This window comes from Muscardinus avellanarius (genome assembly GCF_963383645.1).
Source record: "Muscardinus avellanarius genome assembly, chromosome: 20".
NCBI classification, from domain to species: Eukaryota; Metazoa; Chordata; class Mammalia; order Rodentia; family Gliridae; genus Muscardinus; species Muscardinus avellanarius.
The window spans coordinates 18454158-18481412 of NC_137806.1; the positions used below are offsets into that span (position 1 = coordinate 18454158).

A 27255-nucleotide genomic window follows, 5' to 3' on the forward strand; every position below is an offset into this window, starting at 1 on the left:
ACTCTGTTGCAATGTGCTTTCTACAACCACCGTGAGGTCAGTGTCTATCCGTATCTAAGTTATGCATGGAAGTATAATTTTGGTTTGGGCTTGTTTCTTTTTCTAAAAATAAACCATTATATTTTTATTTAAATTGTATGTTAGCTTTTGATTCAAATCATATGTTGAGGGAGACACGGGTTGCAGTTTTAGACTGAGAACTACTCATAAGTATTTTTTTTTTTAAAAGGCCTATTTTTACATGTTACAATCCATCTAGAACTCTCGCAGCTTACTATAGGATCCACGAGTGAAGATCGGCCAGCCGAGATTCTGGGATCAATTGTTGGAGAACAGATTAAGTTTCAGAGATTCAAGGTTGTGATCTTACTCAGCCTCAGGCAGGTCAGGTTTCCATTAATGGGGCTCCTGCCATAGTTCCATGACCATACAATGCAAATATATGTGTGTATGGGATGGTGTACATGTATGTGCACACATGCTTTCTTATATGCTGGGAAAGTTTAGACAGAAGAACCAGGATTTGTTTTGACATTTCCTGGCCATTGTAACTGACCTGCCTTACTTAGGAAAGTCTTTGTGGACTCAATATGTCCACTAATCTTTGACCAAAAAAAGCCAATTAAGAAACAGAGCAACTCTGTAAACACAGATGTGCCCAGCTTATGATGGGAATATGTTCCCTCTAAACCCATCCTAAGTTGAAAATATTGCAAGTCAAAACGAACACCTCATGTTCTGAGCCTCATAACTTATCTCTGCATATGTGGACTGTGCTTGGAGCATGCATACCATCTTACAGATGGTCAAAGTAGTCTAGCACAAGGCCTTTTTTATAATAGTGTGGAATATCTTGTGGAATTTATTGAACGCTATACTGAAAGTGAGAAACCAGTGATTGTATGTATATGCTTTTGCACCAACGTAAAACTAAAACATTGTAAGTCAAGCCAATTGTAAGTTGGGACCATCTTTATTCTTAATAAGAACTTTCAGAATAAGCCAGGAGTGGTAGCACTCACCTATAATCCCAGTACTTGTAAGGCTGAGACAGGAGGAAAGAAAGTTCAAGGCCTTTCTCAACAACTTAGTAAGCCCCTCAGCAACTTAGTGAAAACCTGTTTCAAAATAAAAAATCAAATAGGGCTGGGGCAGTAGCTCAGAGGTAGAACGCCTCTGAATTCAGTTCCTGGTACCTTTCCCCAGATTCCAGAATTAAAATTAAAAAATAGCAAAGTACACATGGTTCAGATTCTTAGTTTGTATGTGTTCAATGTGGCCATGAGAAACCATGACAGTTTTTGTAATGGCCACCTTCTTTATGACCTTCCCTGAGCTCTCTACATGCAGGAGGCTTTGATGCGCCTAATCCAAGAAGTTGCCACTGTTATCATGGAATATGTCCTCCAAAGAGATTATTATCATGGAATATGTCCTCCAAAGAGAGCTGATTTTACTCTGTGCTTTTCGGTTATGAATATTACCACCTTCGTGCTGGCAATCATGTACGGAATTGATTGGACCCAGCTTGACTTCTCCTGCTACAGAGAACACCTGGAGATCTCACTACATGCAGAGTCAGGCCTGATGTTCAAAACTGAGCAAGTTTATTTATCGTCTGCAGAGTGAACAGGATAAATGGGGAACCTTAGGGAAATAACTCTTATGGGTAGTTCTCAGTCTAATAATGCAGCCCGAGTCTCTGCTATTTCCTGGCAGCAAATGATTTTTTTATGCAGAAAACACAGGGAGACATTTTATTTTTGTCAGAAAGGTTTACTATCTCTTGCAGATCTGCTTCTCCCCCAGGTACGTTTTTCTTGTTAAATTTCATTGAAATCTTGGGTTGGATTCTGAAAATATGATTCCTGGTTCTTCCTTCATTTCTAATTTACTGTATTATAACAGGTAATGTTCTTAATCCCCGCTGGGCTTGTTTCCACGTAAGCAAAAGTAAGAATCAGGACACCTAGCCTACATAAGAAGAAACACCCAGGGAATATAGTAGGTGATTTTTGATGTCATGGAAGGAAAAAATAGCATCTGCTACTAATAGTAATTCTCGGAATTCTATTTAAATTTGCTCTGAGGATAAGAATCACTACTTTCAAGGGATGAAGGAAGAGTCCAAGTGAGCAAAGAGGTGATTATGTAATAATACTGCGATTGATCTGAAGTGAAGCCTGGGCTCTTCTCCAAGATCCGGATGCGGTTCGTAACTTTCAGATAACAGTATCTAAAAAAATCAAATGAACTATTTTTCTTTTTTTCTTTTTCTGGTACTGGGGACGGAACCAGGAGCATTCTACCTCTGAGCGACACTCCCAGCCCTATTTTTTATTCTTTATTTTGAAACAGGGTCTCACTGAGTTGCAAAGAGCCTGTCTAAGTAGCTGAGGCTGGCTACAAACTGTGATCCTCCTGTCTCAGCCTCCCAAATGCTGGTATTACAAGCGTGTGCTACCACGCCCAGCTTGAACTATTTTTCAAAGGGCATTTCAAGAATAAATACACATTGTATATGTTGGTGTGTGTGTGCATGCGTATGTGTGTGTGACTGGGGACTGAACCCAGGGGCATTCTACTTCCAAGCTATACCCCCAGACCTTTTTATATTTTGTAACTTACAATCCTCCTGTCTCAGCCTTCCAAGTACTGGGATTATAGGCATCCGCCACCATGCCCAGATAGTGTATTTAGAACAAAAAAGGATTTTGTGTTGTATTTAAGGAGATAAAAGAGAATTATAAAGTTTGAGGTTTCAGAAACTTTATCCTCTTGACATCCCAGAAATTAAAATTTTCTGAAGGTAAGACCTAGTTTATCTTTGTACCACCTTTTGCTCACAACAGCTAGCATAGTGCCATGAGAAGAAAAAGAACTCAAGGTATGGTTGATGAGTGAATAAAGAAACATAGTGGGTGAATCAATAAAGATATAAGTGAATATTCTGGGAGTGCTTCAGTGCTTTTGTGTTTGTTTTTGTTTTTTTTATTTCCTCTCATAGAAGTTCACTGTAGAAAACTTGTAAAATAAACATAAGTCATAAAAATAAAAATTAACTACTTCCCATTTAAATATGTTGAAACATTTCTAATTTTTATGATTGACATATATGATTGTATGCACATGTATGAGCATTTGAACATAATTCTATAACAAATTTATTATAACTTGACAAAATATTTATAATTACTTCAATTAATATTCCACTATGAATATTTTCTAGACAAAATAGTTAAAATATGATAGATAGACTATACTTTGATGCAATAAATATTCTTATAGAATTTGAACATTTTTTATTATTTAAAATAACTCTCAAGCCAGGCGTGGTGGTGCCTGCTTGTAATCTCCGCACTTGGGAGGCTGAGACAGGAGGATCACACAGGTTTGAAGCCAGCCTCAGCTACTTAGTGAGGCTCTCAGCAACTTAGTGAGACCCTGTTTCCAAATAAAATAGAAAATAGGTCTGGGAGTATAGCCAGGAGGTAAGAAGCCTCTGGGTTCCACCCCCAGTACCACAAAAATAAAATAAAATAAAATAAAATAACTCTCAGCCTGGTGTGGTGGCACACACTTGTAATCCCAGCTTTTGGGAGGCTGACAGAAGAATCCAGCTACATAGTGAGGCCAACCTCAGCTACATAGTGAGGCCATTTGCAACTCAATGAGACCCTGTTTCAAAATAAAGAATAAAAAGGCTGGTGTGTAGCTCAGAGTTAGAATGCCCCTGGGTTCCATCCCCAGTACCACAAAAACAAAACAAAACAAAAATAACTTTCAATCTGATGTGGTGGCACATGCCTGTAATCTCATTACTTGAAAGGTTCTGACATCAAGAGGATTGCAGGTTTGAGGACAGTCTCAGTAACCTAGCGAGACCCTGTTTCAAAATAAAAGCTGAAATAAGGCTGAGTTGTAGCTCAGAGGTAGAATGCCCTTAGGTTTAATACTGAGTGCCAAGAGCAAACAAAAAGCAAAACAAAAACAAAAACATAAACAAAAACTTGGTGGTAATTTTCTTGTATATCAGGCTTGGGAGGAGGAGACAGGAGGATCGTGCAGGTTCAAAGCCAGCTGCGCTGGCTTAAGAGACCTTGTTTCCAAATAAAAAAAGTATAAACATAGGTCTGGGAGTATATAGCCCAGAGGTAGAAGGGTTTCCAGGAACCCCAGGACCACGGTAAAAAAAAAAGGTATATATTATGATCAAATGGGAGTTATCTCATATGTGCAAGGATGGTTCAACATATGCAAATCAATAAATGTAATTCACCATATTAATAGAATGATGGATAGAAACCATATGATTATCTCATTAGATGCAGAAAGAGCATTCAATAAAATTCAGCATTTCTCATGATAAGAAACTATTCCCAAAAACTTAGGTAGAGAACATAGAGAACACAGTCAACCCACAGCCAACATAATACTGAATGTGGGGAAGCCAACATTATTTCCTCTAAAAAAAGAATAAGATAAGAAATGTCCTCTTTCATCACTCTTATTCAACATATTATTGGAGGTCTTAGCCAGAGAAATAAGGCAAGAAAAATAAATAAAGGCCATTCAAATAGGAAAGCAGGAGATTGCATTATTTCTATTTTTAGACAGCATGATTTTAGAGAGAAACCTAAAGACTCTAAAACATTGTGAAATTAATGAACCAGTTTAGTAAGGTTTCAGGGTACAAAATCAATCTAAAATCACAGCATTTTTATATATAAGTAATGAAAGTGCTAAAAAAAATTATGAAAGCAATTCTATTCGACAGTAGCTACAGAAACCCAACTAGAAATAAATTTAACCATAAAGTGAATATTCTCTATGATGAAAATTGCAAAACATTGAAAATTAAAGAGTATATAAAAATGGATATGCATCCCATGTTTATGGATCGAAAGAATTAATATTGTTAAAATCCCCATACTCCCCAAAGTAATCTATGAATTCAATATAATTCCTACCAAAACACCAGTGACATTCTTCACAATAATAGAAAAAAATCTCTTAAAATTCATATGAAACCACTAGACTCTGAATAGCTATTATAATATTTCAATAGATACTGCAAAGCTATATAAACACACATATGAGACCAATGGAATAAAATAGAGAACCCGGAAATAAACCCACATATTTACAACAAACTGATTTTCAACCAAAGCAGCAAGAATATACATTGAAAAAGGCAAAGTCTTTTCAGTAAACGATCCTGGAGAAACTGGATATCTAGATTCAGAAGAATGAAACCAGACCCATGTCTTTTAAGATTTTTTCTAGAAGAAAATACAGGAGAAATACTTGAAAATAATGATCTGGGGAAAGTTGTTGTTGTTGTTATTGTTGTTGTTGTTGTTGTTGTTATTGTTTTCTTATATACAACCCCAACAACACAGGCAACAAAAGAAAAACTTGACCAACGGGATCACATCATACTAAAGAGCTACTACACAGAAAAGAACCCACTAAGGAAGGAGATCACCTACAGAATGGGAGTAATATCCAGAATATAAAAGAAACTAAAAAAAAAAAGAAAAGAAAAACCTCTGCCGGGCATGGTGGCGCACACTTGTAATCCCCGCGCTTGGGAGGCAGAGACAGGAGGATGGTGCTGGTTTGAAACCAGCCTCGCTGGCTTAAGAGACCCTGTTTCCAAAAATAAAAAAGTATAAAATAGGTCTGGGAGTGTAGCCCGGAGGTAGAAGGGCTTCCAGGAACCCCAGGACCACCAAAAAACAAAAAACAAAAAACAAAAAACAAAAAAACCCCTCAGCAACAGCAATATAACAATTCAATTAAAATGGGTAAATGGCCTGAATAGACATTTCTCAAAATATATACAAATAGCCAAAAATTATATTTTAAAAAAGTGCTCAAATCACTTATCATCAGGGAAACGCAAATTGAAGCCACAGTGATTTATCATCTTGCCCCATTTAGAATGGCTGTTATCAAAAAGACAAAAAATAACGAATGCTGCTGAGGTTGCAGAGAAAGAGGAACTCTCTGTTGGTAGGAATGTAAATTATTATAGCCATTATGGAAAACAGTGTGGAGTTTCCTCAAAAATCTAGAAATAGAACTGCTGTATGATTCAGCAATCCTACTACCGGCTATATTCTCCAAAGGAAATAAAATCAGTATGTCAAAGAAACATCTGTGCGCCCATGTTTATTTTGGCTCTACACACAATAGCTAAGATAGAGAATCAGCCTCGGTGTCCATCCACGGATGGATGGATAAAGAAAATGTGGTAGATGTACAGAGTAGAATATTCACTGTAAAAATAATGAAATTCTGTCATTTACAGAAACATGGGCGGAAGTAGAGTGAGATGTCAGGCACAGAAAGAAAAATATTACATGTTCTCATTTATATGTGGAAACTGGAAAATTGATCTCACTGAAGTAGAGAAATAGTGTTTACCAGAGCCTGAGGAGGATGTCGGGGTGGGGGAGATGGAGAGGTTGGGAACAGGGTACAATTAGATAGAAAGAATAATTTTTAATGTTCTATAGCTTAGTAAGATAACTATGGTTGTAAACAATTAGTGCGTACTTCAAAAAGCTTTGAGTGCTCCCAACAGAAAGAAATGATAAATGTTTGAGGTGATGGATATGCCAGTCATTCTGATCTCTTCATTATCTATTACAATGAAATGTCACACGATACCCACTGCATATATACACTTGCCGTGCGATAATTTTACAAATCTATGTAATATTTTTTGGATGCTTAATGTGTCCCATCTGAAATCCGGGTGTTGGTATAGCTTCTGCAGAAAGCAGTTTAGTGGCTCGTCAACATGTTAAGAATAGAAATTCCACATGAGCCAGCAATTCCACTCCTAGGTCTGTCACCCAGAATCAAGAACAGGCACTCAAATAAATACGTGTACACCCGTGTTCACGGCAGCAATGTTCACAGCAACCCAAACATGAAGACAATCCAAATTTCCACCAACAGATAAACAGAGAGGTAAATTGTAGCATACACCCGCAATGATGCTGTTCTGCCACAAAAGGAGTTGAATATTTATTGTCTTATGCTACAATGCATGGATAAACCTGAAAACATTTCACTAAGTGAAAGGAGCCAGATGCAGGTCACGTGGTCTTTGATTCCATTCACATAAAATTCCAAAAGTCAGCACAAATTGATGATTGCCAGGGGCTAGAAAGGGAAGGCAAAGGGACCAACTGCATAATGGGTCCAAGGTCTTGTTTTTTTTTTTTTTATGGTACTGGGGTTCCTGGAAACCTTTCTACCTCCAGGCTACACTCCCAGACCTATTTTATATTTTTATTTGGAAACAGGGTCTCTTAAGCCAGCCTCGCGAACCTGTGAACCTGCGCGATCCTCCTGTCTCAGCCTCCCAAGCGCGGGGATTACAAGCGTGCGCCACCACGCCCGGCTCAAGGTCTTGTTTTAAGATGATGGAAATGTTTTAGAACTAGGTAAGAGGTGCCGATTGCACAACACTGCCAATGTATTTATTTCATGTTCAGCAACTTAGTGAACAATAGTTGTGGAGGTCCTTCACAACTTAGTGAGACCCTGTTTCAAAATAAAAAATTAAATAGGGATGGGGAGTACAGCTCAGAGGTAAAATGACTCTGGGTTCAATCTCCAGTACCACATGTACACACACACATACACACACACACACACACACACACACACACACACACACACAGCTTAAGCTTATTTTATATAAATTTGGCCTAAGTTTAAAAAGAGGAAAATTTGAATGTCTCTTTTTTTAAAATTTTTTATTGGTACTTTATATTCATACATCATATTGGGGTAAAAAACTTGTGTGTACATACACGTACACATCAGTGATTTAAGCCCTACTCAATTCCCACCCCATTCCCTCCCCATCCCTGCTTCCCTTGCTTGGCTTAGTGGTTGACTTCGATATGTTTAAGTACATTGCGTGTTTTAGAGATTTTCCTTCTTCCCCCCTCCTGTGTTTCTATGAAATTCAAACATAAAAAGAGAGCTAAGGTCATGCACACGGCTTACAGGACATGCCTTAGTGAACATGAGTCATGTCGGGCACAGGAGGAGGTTGGGGACAGCTGGTAGGCATGGAAGTGAAGCCCAGGGGCTGAGGAAAGGGATGGGTGAGTATGGGAAAGGGGAAGGAACCCTGCCTTTGTGAACAGTGGAAAAGGATCTTTTGTGAGGTCTACTGCCCAGATCAATCCTCTGCCCAGGAAAGCTCAGAGAGTCTTGGAGAACTTTTTTCCCCACAGATGCACACCTATCTCCCCATGGCAACTGTGAGCTGCACCTGCAGCAAGTGAAGCCCCATAGTGCACAGTTGGAGGGGTGGCACCTCCCTGGGCCTTCGTGTACAGGTCTGCACCGTGAGGTCTTCCTCAGCCTCCCTGGTGTCTACATCCCCTCAGCACTACTGGTGTCCACATCATCTTGCTTGGCTCCATGGACCATCTTTTATTATTGGTCTCTGCTTTCTTCTCTACCCAACTAAACTGTAAGGCCCTTGGAGACTGGGCTAGGACATGCCATGCTCTGTGTTCCCATGGTTCTTCTTTACTCCGCAACTTTTTATTACTCAACTCGACGTGTGATGAGACACGGTGAAGATTAAAAAGCAATGGAATGCATTTCTGTTTTCTAGGAGTTTAGTGTATGGTTGATAAGACAAGGTTTCCAGACCTAAAATCATTAAGTAAAAATCTCAGCAAACGCTCTCCAAGCCTCCACAGCCCTGTTTACAACATGAAGCACATTGCTTGGTGCATTATTCTTGGTTGGTTGACTGACTGATTAATTTATTAAGAGGCAAACCTGTTAGTCAAACTGTGTATAAAAATTACCTGCAGCAGGAACGTATTCTTCCCTGGATCATGACTGCCAGAAATCTTATTCAAACAAAGAAACAAAATTAGCCATGTTTGGCCCAGAGTGGAATTTCCGAAAACACCATTTAACTTGACCTAGATATTGACAAGGATAACAGCATAGTCCTTGATGTAAGAGTCAGCAAATATAGGCTGTTATTCTTTATTTCTCTTTGTGCCATGACTGTACAAATATATTTAGTTCACATTGCTATTTATACAGTGGTGACAGCTCAGACTATTGGGGTGACTAAACATGTAATGAGAATAAACAAATCATTTTTGGTGACCCCTGAATAAAAAGTGGGTACAAAAATGCTTAACATATTTTTCAAGAAATTCATTATGCTTTTATTTATTTTTATTTTTTGGTCATACTGGGGTTCATGGAAGCCCTCCTACCTCCGGGGTATGTTTCCAGACCTATTTTTATGCTTTTTTAAATTTGGAAACAGGGTCTCTTTAAGCCAGCGCAGCTGGCTTTAACCTGCGTGGTCCTGTCTCTGCCTCCTAAGTGTGGGGATTACAAGTGTGCACCACCACGCCCAGCTTCATTATGCTTTTTAATTCAGTAACCTAGAGGAGAGACATTAGTTCCTAGAAACTCACAGAATAAAAGTGAAGCCTGGGTAAAGCCATGCTCATGGATATATTTAAACTTATTGTCTAACACTGGAGAGAAGAAAACTCTTCTGTGGAGAGGTCTAAAGAGGAGAAGAGAATAAGTCCAAGAAATCCCAAAGCCCTCTTAAGGAAAGAGGCTCAGAGAAGACTCTTACATACACCAGAAGATTTTAAGAGGCTGAACCTAGTCTATTCACACAGCCAGGGACAAACATAATGGTTTCTTTTAGCATAGCTTTGTTACATAAATTTCTATTTCCTGACTATATATTTATATCCATCTTTTCTTCTAAGCTAGCTAGGTTAGAAGGGTTATTATTTTTAACAAGTTGACCCATCTTTTTTAATATCTTCCCAAGTAAGATAACAATATATTTGTGGGTACATGTGTGTGCACACACTATGTCCAAGTTTCTGATGTTTATAGCTAAACAAAATCCTATTAGCAATTCTCATAAAGGAACAATTGAGAATAGCATACCTGTTATTCCAGATGTAAAGAGTGATTTTATACAAAGTCTAGAAAAGTCAACAAATTGGAATCACCTGGAGTGATAAGGGACCAATAACTTCAGAGATAAAATCCACCAGGAAAGTAGCTGTGCACCTTTGGCTGAGGCTCAGAACTGTTGATTATTTGCAAGTAAGGCTTATGCCTTGTGATCAGTTAAGACCAGTGGAGATTTAAGACCTGGACAGAATCCTATCTAGTGCTGTAAAAGGCTAGTCTGGTGGAAGTGGAGAGAGGCAGCTGGGGAGAAAATGATTTTAACTTCAGACCAAAGAGAAAACAGGAAACAAGAATGAAGCAACATCCAGGAAAAAATAAAAGTAAAGAAGGAGTTGCGCTCACACGTAAGGAGATGGAGCATTTAGGAAGGGGGGGAAAATCCATCTAGTAGAGCTGAAAAATCCCATCTAAATATGAAGCGGGGAATGTGTTCAGAAGCTGGAAATATTCATCAATGTGTTAAATGTCACACATTCTAAAAATATGAGATAGGTTTCAACAGCCCTATAGTTAAAGACTGATGATTGGAGTTTTGCTTTTATGATGCCGTAGCAATTCAGATGGCTCTCAAGTCTCCATAGCAACAGCCTGATACTACTTTTTGTTCTACTGTGTAGTCACATGTGCCTGATGCACCACATGGGAAGCCGAGAGGAGCAGTTGATTGTGTTTCTTAATTAGAACTTGGGGCCACTGTGGAAGACTTCTCTTAGTTCTCAACATGAACCTTAAAAATAGAGCCATCCCTTGACCTTTCTTCTGAAAGCTGGAACTCATACTGGGTGCGAGCCTTTGTCTTAATTAGCCACTGCTCCATAGATAAGTTGGGTGGTTTTATAAATTGCATTGCCATTTAGATAAGATTCCATCAAACTCAACTGTTCCAGCAGTTGCCACCAATATGGCAGTATCCACCATTAGTCACAGAGGGTCCATCACCTTGACCTCAAATGAACAACAGACTCTTCCAGGACAGGGGCATCCTTAGCATCATGGAACATTCAATAAGCCACTGTGGTAGTCTGTTTCTTGGGTTTTTCATCTATGAAACTGGAGCCATAAAGCTTTTTCTTATGCAAAGAGTAATGCCTATACAACTTTTAGGCAAGTTTTGGCAAATGTATTTTGGAATGTAGTGTGCATGCCTTAGGTTTATGATTGAGAAGTACCACAATATTTTATGTCTCAACCTAGAGTCAGGGAGAGTACTCCAAAGCTTGCTTTCATAGACAGGGAGGAATCTCTTCTGAGCACTCATGAATGTTGCAAAGGTTTTCTTGCTGAGGCCACTCCAGCTCCCAATACTTTTGCCATCTTCCTTGTTGGAGAGTGCCAGGCTAGGTTAAGATCCAGCTAAACTCACCTTGACCGTGGCTGTTTTTCAGGGGGAGTCAGAAGTTCATGGTTCTGGCCTTCAGAGATGACATTAACATTTATTACCCTGTCTGCATCAATTCACCCTTTTGTTTGTTTTTCTTTATTTAAAAGGACATTTATTAATGAACAAAGAATATAACCTTGTACATAGAAGGCATTCAGTGAATATTCTTTTTTTCTTCTTCTTACTCATTTCTTTATCCAAAATTCTTGTGTTTCTGGTATTTTGCTGTGAGGTAGGAGAGTTCAGGACAACAGCAGCAGTACTGGAAGAGATTAAGCTCTTACCATCTATAGGACAGGATATGTAGAATGAAAATACAGAGTTATGAGACCTCGTGCTTATGGGCTTATGGGTCCTTGAAGATTGAAAGATCATAGCAACACAAGGTTTTCTAAACTAAATGTCAACAATGCAGTATGGATAAGCAGAGGTGGGCTGGGATGTTCAAAGTTTCCTGGAACAAATGGGAGTTGGTGTGGACTTTGAGGAGAGCTAATATTTCTGGAGTTCTTATTAAGTAATGGACATTGGGCCGTCTGCCTGCATTCGCCCATTGATTGCAGGGTACATTCTTGATACGGAGATACAAATGGAAAAGGGTATTGGCATCCTAGAGGCGGGAATACTGAATGATGCATTTGGCAGGAGAGAGGTAAATAAAAGAGAAGATGCTAGACAATTGCAAAACCAGATTAAGGAATTTGGGTAATGAGGAGCCATCATCATTTTTAGTAGGGAATGCTGTATACCCAATTATATGATTTAAGAGGAAAACATTCAAGGCTAGGGAAAGCAACCAGATCATTGAAATATCCCAGGTGTTAGGTCCTGGGACCTCGGCATAGGAGAAACAGAACTCAAGGCCTGAGGGTGAGGCTGCATAGAAGAGTGATTACCGCTCAGAATAGCATTTGTAAAGCCTAGGGAAGGGTCCCGTGTGGGGGACAGAAGGTCAGAGTTGAGTTTGGGTTGTATTACATCTGTAAGGACTACAGGCAGCTGGAGAGCTCTTTAGAATGTCAGCAGTGGGGAAACATATTATGAGCTGTCTGAATGCAGGAACATTGTCTTCTTAAAAAGGGATTGGGAAACCCTAGGCCCCACAACCCATAATACTATGGCATGTCTTATTTTTCTTTACATATCTTTCTTTATCTTTCTTTTCCCCCGGTGAATTATAGAATCAAATAAGAAAACAAATTATCTAAGTCTATTTTTCACCCCCAAATACATCATTCAGAAGTACTTACTGAGTTCCTTCACTATGATGCATCCATGACCCCTGTGTCACACCCAGACACCACATCCTGCTGCCATTTTCCTATGAGCAGTTGAGGGCACATGAAAAAATCTGTTGGATGTAGCTTGAAGAAAATATCCTTTGGGAGTTTCCTAAGTTATCCCACCTTCATGGCTCACTCCCTTCATTTACACAGGACATCTGTGGCAGACTATGGTGAAGAATAACATCAGGGTAAGAGGGCTAAGGGCATCTGCAATCTGAGGAAAGCCATCGAATCTTGGGGATTAATTATCTGCAAAATGAGTGTATGGACTTCTTGATATGTAATTCAACTCTCATATGCTATGCTTACATGTCCTATGGTTAGGCTTGCAATGCTGTTCAAAAGTAACATCGCTGCATTCATAGAAGAACTGTGAACATGTGCTTTCTTCAAGTGTTACCTTAAGTAATCAAAGGCCACAGACGCCTTTGTGAATCACCTGATGAAAAAATTTAGAGCTCAAACCCACCACTGCATCCCCAGAAGTTCATGAGTGCTCTCCTCTCTCATGAAGATATGAATATAGTTTCAGGAAACAACAGTCTCCTCCTGAAGCTATGTGTAGGTTGAGTGAACACCCAAAGAACAGAGTCCCAGACCAAGACGTCTACTTTACCACATTAGTCTCAGTCTGCACCCTAACAGTGCTCTACTGACTGTACCCCAGACAGCGACCATTTGGGCTTGGTCCTCTCATTACCCTGAGCACAAATGGCTCTGACCTTGCTACCATCTTGCCTGCTTCCTCTTTGGGAGCTGTTGCTAAGTCTGTCTCTGCCCGCTGTCATTACACTCCTGCCTACTATATACCAAACCTGGCCACAGAACCCAGTCTGCTGGGCCCTGATCTGCTCAACCTCAGTCCTTCAAAGCCTAGTCTGGATTCCATTTCCCCCTGCATGGGCAGGTGCCAGCCTTCTGCCATGGCCATCACCAAATCACGGGCAATGACCCTTCCTTGTGCTGCTACTGCTGCTGGAGGGGCTCCACTGTGGACACCAACCTCTGATGCCACCAACACCCATACCCAGACTTTTAGCAGGGGACCCTGTCCTGCTAGCACAATGGGTACCCTATCGTGTCTTCTGTAGAGAGCCTTGAAGATAGACCGTATAGCATCAAAGCCGTGGCTGGCGCAGTCAGCTCCACCTGCAAAGCTGACAGCTCCCTGAGGTTCCTTACTCACGCCCTCTGTTCTCTTCTCAAACATTGTACCTTTGAGTTGTTAGTGATCATCTTTGCTTCTGGGGATTTAGACTAAGCTCCAGAGGCTAACTAATATCAGGAAAACTGCACAGTGTGGTGGGACTTTTGAAGTCTCTCTTTGCCATGATAATTTGATCTTCCTAACTCTCCTTTCACTTAACAGGATACCTTTGTTCTCAAGAATATTCTACAGATGTGAAGACTTAGTCCCACATATCTCTTCTGAGGCATGTCTAGAACTATGTAAAGAACGGAGGGAATCCATCTCTAAATTCCTTTTCTAGGGTCTCTCAGAAGTAAGAGTTTTATACACATTGATCTTCCAGGCATCTTGAAATAGACATGACAAGTAGACCAACCCCAAGAGACTTTGGGTACACTACACTGTGCACAAAATAGAAAAAGTCGAATGGAAGATTATTTCTGAGCCACAAGTCTATGAAAACCCCATCAAGACAGAGACTCTGGCAAAAGATAAACAATGTATGAATAGCCTTGAGTTAGTTTAACAAAGAAAAAAATTAAGCAAAATCAAGGAGCCAGGTGTATTGGCACACACTTGTAATCCCAGCATTTGAGAGGCTGAAACGGGAGGATTACAGTTTGCGGACAGCCTCAGCTACTTAGTGAGGCCTTTGCAACTCCGTGAGACCCTGTTTCAATATAAAGAATAAAAAATAGGGCTGAGGGTGTAGCTCAGAAGTAGAATGCCTCTGGGCTCCATCCCCAGTACCACACACACACACACAAAAAAAAAAATTAAGACCCAGGGACCCAGATTCAAAGCATTCCTTTCCCCTGGGCATTATTTTCTTTCATTCCAAGCTCTCTGGTTGTATAACTGTCTAAACATATTCAGACATGAAAGGGAAGCATCCCAAACTACTTTCTTGGGCATGTTTATTTTTCCTCCATTGTTTCCACAGTTGCACCTTGGCAATCCTTACCCAAGGATGCTGTAAGGAAATCCAGCATTTCCTTCAAATGCCAAAAAAAAAAAAAAAAAAAAAAAAGCCTTTATTCCCCAAACTTCTCCTCTTTCAATTTTAACACATCGCCCTTGTGCCTCACACCTGGGCCTCTCTGAAAGGAAGCATTCGGAGGTATCTTTCACTGGGAGGTGAAGGAAAACCTTGCCTTGCTCAGACCAGGCCTGGCCTCCTGCCAGTGTGCAGAGCAGCCCTCCAGAGATGGGCTCGGTGCCTTCTACAAAGCATTTTAATCTTTATTTAGCAAAAAAAACAAAAACAAAAACAAAACAAAACTTAAAAAATTTCTTTTCTAACATTGAAAAAGTAGTAATTTTTCTCATTTTCAAACTTGATAGAATAGAAACTTGGCTAAGAAAAGGAACGTAATAATCAAGACTATTCAACAAGCTAGATAGAAAAAATAAGTTTGGGTATAAGAGCTTTAGTAATCTGGCTTTAAAAGTTCCTGTGCCTTTTCCCACAGGCCATAGCCAGGTAAATCATGCTTGGAAACCATAGCAAAGTTTTAAAAGAGAGCATTTTTTTCCTGCAGCTATGTTTTATAATCATAATTTCTCTTGGTTCTGATGATTAATTACCTTTATGTTGAAAGTCAATGCTGTTCACACTCAGAGTTTGGATTTTCAGGTAAAGGATGAGGTTCTGAGTCAGGAAAATATCATGTTTTATTAGAAATGGCTAAAAAATATTTCTCATGCCAACTGACTTGGCGACCTCAAGCACTGGGGTCTCTTTTACTCCTCTTAAAATAAAAGAATAGACAGAAAGAACATAGTTTTGCTTTTCAGAAATAGGTATTAAAGTTAAGATGTATTTTGCAAAATGGAGTACATTCCAAGTTTTTGTATGAAAAATGCCCAATACCTATCATTAATTTTATTATTTTGCCACAGAAAGAAATTGAACCAATCGATTATTTTTCTCTGTGCCTCAAGTTGAAGCTGACTGAAGAAATTTAAGATACAGGATTGATTTGAAAAACTCCTCAGAGCACTGAAAAAATAAAGCACTTTGAGGTATATTTATTGTATAAAAAGTCACAAAATCCTATTATTTGATCCCACTACTGTTAATTAAAAGAGACCAGCAAATACCATGACAGTATGACCCATTTGACCTTGTAAAGTTAAATGACTGAAAAGAATGACCTTTTATAATATACAGGAACTTCCTGAAGATTTTAAATAAATTAATAAACATTTCTTCCAGAGACCACTAGTGTTGCAAAGGAAACTTTTTCCCGATACTATTTCATTCATAATGCATATAAATGTTCTTAAATAAAGTAAGATATGAATTAAATTTTAAATTAAGTCAAAGAGAGTCTGAAACCAAGCGATCTAGAGATTATATATTAACAATTGTAAACTGTGGGACTTACTTTGTTCCCAAATGTGATATATTGCCTCTATGCTTTCTTTGTATGTGTCGGTACTTCAGGCTGAATCCCTCTCTCAGCCCTATATTCCTCTACCCATCCTCATTATGACCGTACTACTCCCCAACATAGTGAGCACACCGCAGCTCAGTGGCAGAGTACATGCTTAGTGTGCAGGAGGCCCTCAGTTCAATCTCCAGCACCCAAAAAAAAAAAAAAAAAAAAGAAAAGAAAAAAGAAAAGAAAGAAAGAATTGCTTTCTGTATATATCAACAATCAGGTAAAACATTACATCCTAATGACTCTCAGGGTGATAGAAATATACATACTAATAACATGTGGTGTGCCCCTCAGCCCCACCCACTCCCTCTACCCCATACACGTCACTGAGATCAGTGTTGATAACTTCATTGGAACTTTTTCTTTCATCAAGTCTCCTCCCTCCACCTTGCTTAATCCCCCTTCACTATTTTACTGGAATCTCATTTCATTTATCTAAAGTCTCTTGTTTCCAAATTTCTCTCTGCTTTCCACCTATGAAAGAAAGCATGTAACCCTTCACCCTCTGGGATTGGCTGGCCTCACTTAGCATAATATTTTCTAGCTTCATTCGTTTTTCTGCAAATGGCATAATTGCTTCCACTTTAATTTTTCAACTCTCAATGCCAGTTCTTACCGGCACGATTTTAATTGTGTGTTTAAGCAATTGTCAACTCCAATCTTTGGGGCTCTTTAAGAGCTGTGGCCAGTACTTGTCCTGGTAACCTTTGGGCAGAGCCTCTGGCTGGGGCTAAAAGAAAATAGGTACTCAACAAATTTGTGTGGCTTAAAGGAACCTGGCAATTCTTAGTACCCAATTGAGATGGGCTCAGTGGCTAGAGAGGCTCAGGAAGAAGATGGGGACCTCTTCTATACCTTCAGAATCTGGGATAGGACCATTGAAGAAGAAAAATACTGTTCTATTAACACAGTTGGAAAGTTCAAGGAAGTCTCAGAAGCAGAAAGTACACAGATTCTCATCTCTACTGATCACTGTCCCAGTCCAGGTTTTAATAAACCATCACAAAGCTATTTGGCAGTAGCATTCAGGTTGACTTTTATTAGGAAAAAATTAAAAAATTAAAAACTGAATGAACAAACACAGTTTTGAAATTGATTTATATAAGGCCCGACAAATACATCAAGAAAAAAATGCGTGTATGGTGATCATTTCACAATGTAAACATAGATTAGAACATCACGTTTTATACTCTGAATATACACCACTTTTATTCATCTAAAAATAAAGTTTCCATACCTAATTTCCCTCAGCACAATTTCTTGTTTTGGAGCTTTGATATATCCACCCCAACATAAACAGAGGCCTTAAAAATGCACCCTGACATTCCTGCCATCTCCATGGCCAGCGGGACAGGTAGCTGCTTCCTGCTATGTGGGGAGAGAAGGAAGGAGCCATTCCATCCACAGATGCCATCTCACCGCTTCCTCCTCCCAGAGGTCTTCCGAGCAGGCACTGGAAGCGATGATCTGAGGCCACAACAGCTGTCCGTTTTTTCCCTCTTGACAAAAGCACTTAAACAAAAAAGCTTACAGAAAGGAAGGAAAGAATGGAAATATCTCTTTTCAAATACTACAAAGATAACGTCACTTCTATCCTTTATCTATTTCCATAGATAAGTGAAGACCCATTTCCAGCTAAAGTTTTTATGATAATGAAAACAAGAAGCTTTATTTTTCCCACTTGTGTAGCACTTTTTCAGAAAAACAAGAACTGCTGAAGGAAGAAGTCTCCCAGGGCTAGATTCCAGTTAACTTCTATACCAATTGCTGATAACTTTAGGCAATCACTATGTTTTTTAAAAGACAAGATGACTGATGAACGGAGACAAAGGACTCTATCTGGTTTCAGTCTTTCCCAGGCAGCCACAACTAGAGGTTATGCATAAAACACAGTAGGTCATGAACTTGACAATCAGTCGCATGAAAGTATGTGTATCTAGGAGCTGAGGTTTGGAAAATACAGCCCATGAGATCTGGAATTAAAAGACCTGGGTTGGGGGTTCTAGTTCTGATCTACTGTTTAGGGACGCTGTGATCTTGGACTATATACGTTATCCATGAGCAGCATGGATTTTCAGAAGTTTGTAGAGTTTTGTTGATCGAGGCTGGGGTCAGCTGATCTTGGCTGGTCTTGCTAATTTTTTACTTCTTAGCTTACTCATGAGTCTATATGTTGAGTTTTCTCCCATCTTCCTCCTGGAGTTAGCAGACTGGCCCGATTGTTTCTTTCCCGTGGACATGCTTAAGCTTCTTCTTGTACCATGTTGGCGAGCATTCCATTGAATTTTTTGAAACCGGGTCTCACTGAGTTGCAGAGGGCCTCACTAAGCAGCTGAAAGTGAGAGAGTGTGATGAACTTACATGATAAATCGCCTAAAAAACGAAGCACAGAAATAATTGGGGCCAAGTGATGCCATTTATCACCATACTTACTTCTCTCAATCTCAAGTCTTCATCTATTAAATGGGAATAACGGTACGCCTTTGAACGAGATGCCACATAAAGGTAGTTAGCTCAAGCCCTGGAACAAAGTTGACGTTCAATATACACGTTGCTTTCTTTCTATTCCTGTCTCCAACCTTGTAAAATGGAAATTAATACCTGCCACACCGGATGGGATTATTGTGAGGTTTTAAAAGGGGTAACACACATGAAAGCACTTTGAAAGAATCTCAGTTGCTATATAATTTTTATGTTGCAATAACTTACACAGTGTTTACCTTTACACATTCACAAATAAATCCAAGCACTGAGATATTAAATCGTGATTTTCTTTGAGCACTTTAGTATATAGGAAGGGGATAGCTTTCTCTGTGATGGGTTCTGATATTTATATTATACATCAAAGCAAATATGTGTGGTTTGGGATGAGGGTCAGCAGCAGAGAGGTAAGGGGAAAGGAGATTTGCTGTGTTTGTTCCTAACTCCCTCAGCACTGCCCAGGATGTCTAATTGATCTAGGAAACAATTCTTTGGAATCCTTTATCACCTTAAAGCCTAAGTATTAGTGAGGAAGTTTCCAAATACAAAGTAAGGACTAGTGGACAGGACACAGAAGATAAAACCTGGATATTTGTCAGGTCACAATGCTTTCCTTGATGCATCAAAAACTATTTATGAAGCAGAGTAGTACGATCCTCAGATAACGAGCCTTAATTGTGCAGCTAGCTGAGCTCCCCAGTGACTCCCAGGGACATAAAGAAATTAACCTCAAGGATGGCAGAGATGTGAGGGAGACAGGGTTCGTGTTTTAGTGAAGGAGAGAAGAGAGGCCTGGCCCTCTGACCATGACGTATCTAATGGCCTGTGTGACATTTACAAGCACTCCTAGTCTAGGGAGTTTTATTATGAAGTTGTCTTCTCTCTCTCTCTCCCTCTACCTCTTTCCCTTCTTCCCTATCTCTCTGTTTCTTCTTCTTTTTCCCTGTTTCTTCCTCTTCTTACCTCTCCCTCTTCTCCCTCTCCCAGCTTATGGAAAAGAATGACCCAAATGAACGGAGCATCTCCCGAAATCGGTTCCTTGGTGTGGGGACATTCCTCTGTAGATCAGGAAGTCCTCACTTCACAGGAGAAATTCCTTTAGCTTTATTTCAACTAAGATTTTTTTTCTCTGTAGCACAAATTTAATTGATATTTTACCAGTTTCTACGTGTTTGATATTCATTGACTCTTTCTTCTATGGCTGGGTTAATCCCAGATTGTAAATCCTGTCCTTATGGAACCTGAGGCTTCTCTTTTGGAACATGATATTGCAAGTCAAGAACACCCACAATTCAAAGGAATCTTGGGTGGAAAAATGCAAGTTGTTATTCTCATTTCTGAGTATTTTGGCAGCACTGATGATTGCCAAGATGGTAGAGATGCTTAAAGATCTGATGGTTATTGCTCACTGAAATTCTTAACTACCTCCTAGAATAAAATCTTTCCTAAATCCCAACACCTCTACTACCTCCCGGGATGTACCCTCTCCTCCTTAAAAATATCTAATTACCTCACACATAGATATCAAAGATGGTCATTGATATTTAAAGTACTTAGCAATAATAGGTAATAAATTGGCTGATGCATTCCATTCTACAAATAACTATTTTTGACAAAGGGAAGACATTTTGTTTAATAAACATCCTGGCTTGAGGTAGATTGTCAATGAGTATTGGATTCATAAATAAATAAATGAATGAGGTCCCGAATGTTAATGTACTGGCCCAAAATAATGCAGTTGTGCATGCTTACTTGGCAGTCCCCAACTAATAAAGAATAGAAACTTAAATATATTTTAACTCTTTTATGTCTCAGGTTGGTAGAAGAGGTTATTTTTTACAAATGAAATCGGAAAGGGTGGAAACAGTGCACTAGGTGTGGCCACATTGAGCTAAATATAGGTTCATCGTATGGACAAAATATGTGGCTGATGTTGAAGCAAAATAGCACTAAGAATAGTACCTTTATCATGAGCGGGGAAGGTATAGCTATGCTGATGCATAAAAATCACAGTACAGTAACTGGCACAAGGGGAGTATTTCGAGCTAGCAACACATCTTCATCTTCGCCATCAGCATCAGCATTGGCTCAGGAGCTGAGCAAGAGGTGCTGGGTCCTACCCATTCCCCAGGGGCAGAGTGCAGTCAAAGATCACTTAAACAACTGCAAAAACACAGGAACAACCTCAGATTCCATGGACTTGGGAACTAGAGACAACCAGAAAAATATACTTCAAGTGGTACTATATATAGGATTTTCAGAATTTCTTCTGAAAGTCCCTTCCTTTGGCTCCAGAAGGTTGTTCTTTTTCCAAAAACTACAGTTGGAGTTTGTCTGACACCAACTAGACTGAAACATGTACGCAGTCTAGCTCTTTCCTCCTCCTCTTCTTCTTCTCCTCCTCTTCCTCCTCCTCCTTCTCCTCCTCCTCCTCCTCCTCCTTCTCCTCTTTCTCCTTCTTCTTCACCTTGGACAAAGTTCCCTCTTTTCTACCTCTTTGAAAGAACCCTTTGGGAGGTTTAGGCAGGGGGTGATCAGTCATTCTGAAAATGGAAAAGAGTCAAGGAAGGAGAGAACTCTTGAAAAGAGAGCAAGCCTAGACATGCTGGTGGAGGGTTTCTGGGAGTCTGGCAGGGCAATGAGCAGAACAGAATGCTCCAGAATAGAGTTCTAAGAGTCCAAGAGTAGATCATGGATGCAGCTCACTCTAGTGGTTGAGGAACCAAATACAACGAAAGCTAAACATCACTCATGAGCAGTAATGTCTCAACACAGCAGAATAACAAGCCTGTTTCAATGTCCCAGAGACCAGAGCTGGGAAGGTGAGCGATAGAATCTCTGTCTTGGGTAAACATGAGTTCCTCCTCTGACTCCCCAAAATGAAGCCTGTAAGAGAATGCAAGGGTTTGGGACAGAGGAGAGGAAACAAGATTAAAAATGGAGGGGAAAGAACAGAATTGTTGTAGAGTATATTAGTGTTTCATTTCTTCAGAGAAAGTAAAGAATGCATATCCAGGAAGGAAAGAGTCACAAAGACAGCAGTACTAGAAAGGAAGAAGAAATGGCCTCCGTGAGTCTGCAGTCCTATAGCGAGACCTAACAACATGAAGAGAGGCTGATCTAAACAATGAGCCGACAGGTGGAAGGGCTGGATGCATTGGTTTGGAACCAACTTACTAGAAGGTCATGTGGACTAGGGCCCTGTCTACCCTCTTCACAGTACCATACAAAACAAGAACAGATCTGAACACATAGCAGGTGCATTGTATCTGTTTGTTGAATGACTGAAAGAATAAAAGATAATTTAGGGGACCTCAAACATTAGGTTACTGAATAAGACAAAATAATTTGTAATGCAGTACCAAAAAATTAGATCCAGAGGCCCCCAGAAGTGGCAAGTATCTTTGATGTCAACACAGGATTTTGTACTTAGCATGTGGGCTACTGATGATTTGTTAGGATATTAAGAGCCTGGTCAAAGGATGTAAGTACTTAGCTAAGTGAGAAGAAAGTTGCACCTAAGGTGAAATAGAGAACAGTTAAGAAGAGAGAACTGGAGGGTAGCAGAGGGATGAATCAGGGGTAATAGAGTTGGTGTAAATTCTGGAGGTTCTCTAACATGTGGCTCTATGAACAGGAGGATAAAAAGTAGATTTAATCAAGAGTTAAGAATATAAATGAAGACTGGGCATGGAAGCACACATCTGTAATACCAGTACTTGAGAGGCTGAGACAGAAGTACACAGGTTCTAAGCCAGACTTGGCAATTTAGTGAGGATCTCAGCAGCTTAGCAGGACCCTGTTTCCAAATAAAAAATTAAAAAACAAGACTGAGAGTGCAGCTCAGAGGTAGAATGCCCCTGAGTTCAATCCCCAGCACCCTACACACACACACACACACACACACACACACACACACACACGCATGTGTGCACATACACACGCACACACAAATTAATTAATTAAGGAAGAAAGAAAGGCTGAGTTAGAACTCAAGCCTATGATTCCATCTGGAGGGCTGTGTGGGGATCACCCCATCTTGCATGTGTGTTGGGAATCAGGCATAAGAGCAGCAGATAGAAAAAAGGACAAGTTCCATCCCAGGGACAAAGGGCAGGGGACATAAGCCTTATATATCACTGATGGTGTATATCCTAATATAAGATGTGACTGTGTTTTCCAGCCCTTGTGATGGCATTAATGTTGTTAGCTATAATTAAGGAGTCACCAGTTGACATAAAGAGGTTACATTATTTCCATCTAGAGAATTCTTCAAGTCTAAGAAAGTCCAGGAAAATCCCATCTTTTCAATTTTATTATGTCCTGACCTGGTCTTTGCCACTTTCCCTTCATTGTCTACTTTTTCCAAGTGACCAGCAATGCAGAATTAAATAGTCAATACCGATTTATTTGGAGTATTTAAATCTACTTGGACACACACACACGCACACACACACACACACACACACACACACTCATTTATTGCCCAGCTGTTCAGGAATGGGGTCCATAAATCTGCTTTTAAAACTTTCCCCAAGAAGAGGCTGTGCCTGTATGCTTCTAAACATCTGGTCAAACCGCAAAAACATTCCGCTTAACTCTCCAGATGTTATATGCACACTGGGCTAAACAAATGGGTAGAAATGCACAAGTGCCGGGATTTCTTGTTCTGCTTTCTGCATACACACCAGAAAACCAGCTAAGTAAGGTGTTGATTGGATTCATCTCAGTGGGTGTCCCATTTCTTAAAAAAGAGAAACAACTGGGTGTATGAATGAATGAATGAATGAACGAACGAATGCAGCCATCAGCTCTAGAGGGAACAAACCGCAGATCGAAAGCTGGCAAGCCCGGGACGTCCAGCAAAGCTCAGCCCCGGCCTCCTGCCCTGGATGAGCTGCCCCGCGGCTTGATTCTGACCACTTTTCTTGGCTCCAGTGCGATCCTAAGACAGGGATCATCTGTCAAGTGAGCATGGTACACAGAAAGCTGTAGGCAGATTATGGAAAGAGAGAGGAGGAGAGAGAGGGAGGAGAGAGCACGGAGAGAAGACGGCGAGAGGGACGAGGGCGAGGAGGGGAGCTGACTTCTCCAGCAACGGTGATTTTCAGGCAGTGGGAATTCGAGTTAGACCGGGTGGCGGAGCAGCGGCGCCACCCGGGAGAGGGGAGCCACTGGCGGCGGCGGCTCCGACATGGCTCTTTTCATGTGGGATGCTTAAGGACGGCACACAGACAGAGTAACTTGCAGAAGAGAGAAACTGGCATGAGGATTCCGCCAAAATGGAAGGGCTCCTGTCTCCAATGAGGACGAAGGTAGGGGAGCAAATCTGGTTTCTTTTGATGTTGCTGGGAGGAAAAGGCTGGGCGAAGGGGTGGCTGGGCGAGCTTTTGTCTTATTTCAGAACTAGGCTGCTGAATGCAACTGAATCTCCGGAAGAATAGGTCTGCCTCCCAGGCGCTGCAATCCGAGGGAAGGGGAGAGAGCCATCTGTCAGCGTGGACAATGGGAATCTTCGTAAATGAGTTCGCCTCTCGGTTGATTAGACAGCCATATTTTAGTAGGATTTCCAGTCACTCTTGTGTCCGGCCGGGCTGCCCTGGGAGCTGTTCCTTTGCAGGAAGTACCAATTTCTCAGGCTACATTGCTGCTTAACAGGCAGGGTAACACGTTTAAGGCAAAGAGCATGCCCAGCTCGCACTTGAAATATCCTCTCTCCTCCTCCTCCTCCTCTCGTTCAGAGCAGGAGGACCGGGGAATCCTCTCTGCAGAAAGTAGGTTAATGCATTCTGGAAGCCAGCGTGTTCTCAGAAAACTAGCCAACCTGCAGAAAAGATTTCAGAGCAGTACACTAAATCTGACGTCTTGAACTTGGCCTTGCAAGATTTAAAATTCACAGGAACAGGTCCTGACCTCCGGAAGATGCTGAGCACTGGCTTCCTTGGCTGGAGTTTTCTTTTTTACTTGAGAAAGGGATTCCTTGAAATTGAGGTTTCCATGAAAAGCTCAGATGATGAGGGTGAGGCTTGATCTCTGCCAGATCCCCTTACAACTCTCTCAAAGGGTGGGTCAAAAGTTTTCAGTACGGCTAGAAATATTATTTTTCTCAATCATTTTTTTTAAATCAGGGAACAAATAGCTCTCTGCACACACAGCAGAGTTGGATAAGGTTTTGATTTACCTCACCCATTTGAAGCTCCGTTTAGTGATCTTTTGTTAGTGAACATTTTTTCCCCTGCTAGTTAATCAGCATGACCATGACATTTTGAGAGAATGCTAGAACTGGGGGTCTCGGCATGAAAGCAGCCCATCCTTTGGGGTCTGTCTGTCTCTCTCATGTCCACTGATCCTTTGATAGTGGTTCATTAGAAGGACAGTCTCGAGTGACAGTTGATTACAGAGGTGCTCATTCCAGCCCCTTCACTGGTTGGCTGAACCCCCGCCCCCCACCAGTGAACCCCCCACGGTGACCCTTGTCCCCAGCGTACAAGTGAAGTTGAGTCCTTGCAAGCAGCAAGTAGCACTTCAGTCCGTGGTGTGTGGCTGTGACCACAGCATGTACTGATCATATAGCCTTCACCACAGCAAAGAAAATGACAATAGCAACCAGCTTTGTATGTCCCTCTATTGACAGGACGAGGTTTGAATTCTTTAGGGAACGGCTTTATAATCTGTCCCCTTGGCCAGCTTTTGAAATTACTGCCTCAGACAAGCCTCCTGGCATTGTAAGCTCACTGCCAAGCCGATCTGTGGATCTGAGCTCATAAGCTTCCCAAGTAGGACTCTCTAGACTCTGAGGGGAGTTCCCTATGCAAATGAGCCAGGACCCAGGCGCTGTGTAAATCACACTTGAGCCCATTAAAATGGCATGCTAGAGGAGGGGCAGCGGAGAAGGTCAGTGGGTCAGACTGCTCACATGTTTCTCGGTGGAGCTCACATCACAGCTTGCTCCTTGCATCCTATGGTCTAATGAGTGTCTAAACTGGAGGTTTGGGTGTCACCAAAGTTCAAACATAAAATCTCTACCTAGCCAACAGACTGGCATTCAAACCTTTCAAGGGATTTTTTGCATGAGTGTGTGTGTTTTAAATTGCTTCTGTTAATTCCTTTCTAATCTCTTTACTGCTGACACTGGAAACTGATATTTCCATATTGAAAATTCAAATTACATTCAAATTCAGTAACCTACAGTATCATCATGACTCAGGGAACAAGACTTGTCTGTAAGATTGCAAGAGGAGAATCCCAGCCACAAAACTGGGCTTCGGTTCCTAAATTGGTACACCCTGTGTTGGTGAAATTACCCAGTAATTATTATTGTTTTTTATTTATCCAAAGACATTATCAGTGACAATGTGTTGCTTTTCTTAAACTTTGTTCACAGTAGGCTTTGTTAAGTCTATTCTGGAATATTTTCCCCTGTTGCTGAGGATTTACTTTGAAGTTTCTGATTTCCTGGTGTCATAATGGGACAGACAAAGGAAACCTCTTCCAGCTAAATTTTGGTGTGTTGTGGTTACTTAATAACTTACTGACAGTTTGAAGCAAGTGTTGAGGTAAATTGGACATCATGCAGTAATTTCATTATGCCATGTAATAGACTTAACCAGTCCAAATCATGGGTGCCTAATGCATTTTTATCTTGGGATTTGCATAATTGGACCATGCATATGCATGAGATTAACTGGAAGTGGCAGAATAGGGTGGTCAAAATGTTGCTGAGTGTTGAAATTGTGGTCATTGAGAAGAGGGCACCTGAGACCCTGTGTCTCCTGGGTGGGTGGGCGCAGTGACAGGGTGGTGGCTGGCCTCTCCCGTCACAGCGTCACAGCGTACTGTCAGTGATGCTCGGCCCTCACCCGGCTTCAGCTTTTGGCTCCGTTCGCTTGGGCACACTGTTTACTCTTCCTTTTAAATATAATGCAATCTAGAAGAGTCTCTAGGCTGATGGATGGATTTCTGACTGGCCTCCTGGCAGGCCATGTCATGGGTCTTAGGATTCTAACCATAACAAATGTTTGCAGCAGCAAGGTGGGGGATGGGGTAGAAAGAAGCTTTTATTGAGTTGTTTCTCCTGTGAGGGGGAAGGAGATAATTTTATAATTAATCACCTTTGTGTACTTTTTAAATGTGTCTGCTTTTTAATTCCGTGTCTGATCCTCCAGCCTCCATAATTCTCTTTAATCCTCTGAGTGATGCCTCCAGTAAATGAGGCTGGGAAAAAAAAAGAAAGAAAAAGAAAATTCCCCTCATTTTCAGCTTCTTATGAATCCTGCTTGCCAATGCCTGCTGCTAAATTTGCAGTGAGCACCTGGTCAGGGCGTGTAAAATGAGGCCAAGTGTTCACTTTCCGGACGTAGGGAGTGTGTCCTGAAGAAACTGAGCGTCAAAAGAAGGTGCAGAAGAAGGGTGGTGAGAAAGAGGGCAGGGGACGAAGGGAGGGGAGGGACAAGGAAG

General features: G+C 40.8%; 1 protein-coding gene across 2 annotated transcripts in view; it reads left to right on the forward strand.

Annotated features, from left to right (window-relative positions):
* FRMD4A (FERM domain containing 4A) overlaps positions 1-27255 on the forward strand; it is a gene marked incomplete at both ends in the record, with an annotated part of 621402 nt that overhangs the window by 123491 nt on the left and 470656 nt on the right. Inside the window, one exon of one of the 2 annotated variants that reach the window (XM_080717052.1) lies at positions 24081-24113. The exons of the other annotated variant lie outside the window; for it this stretch is intronic. Within the exon in view, the coding sequence (XP_080573178.1) occupies positions 24081-24113 (33 nt within the window). Of the gene's footprint in view, positions 1-24080; positions 24114-27255 lie in introns of those variants that run through there. 2 annotated transcript variants of the gene reach the window in all.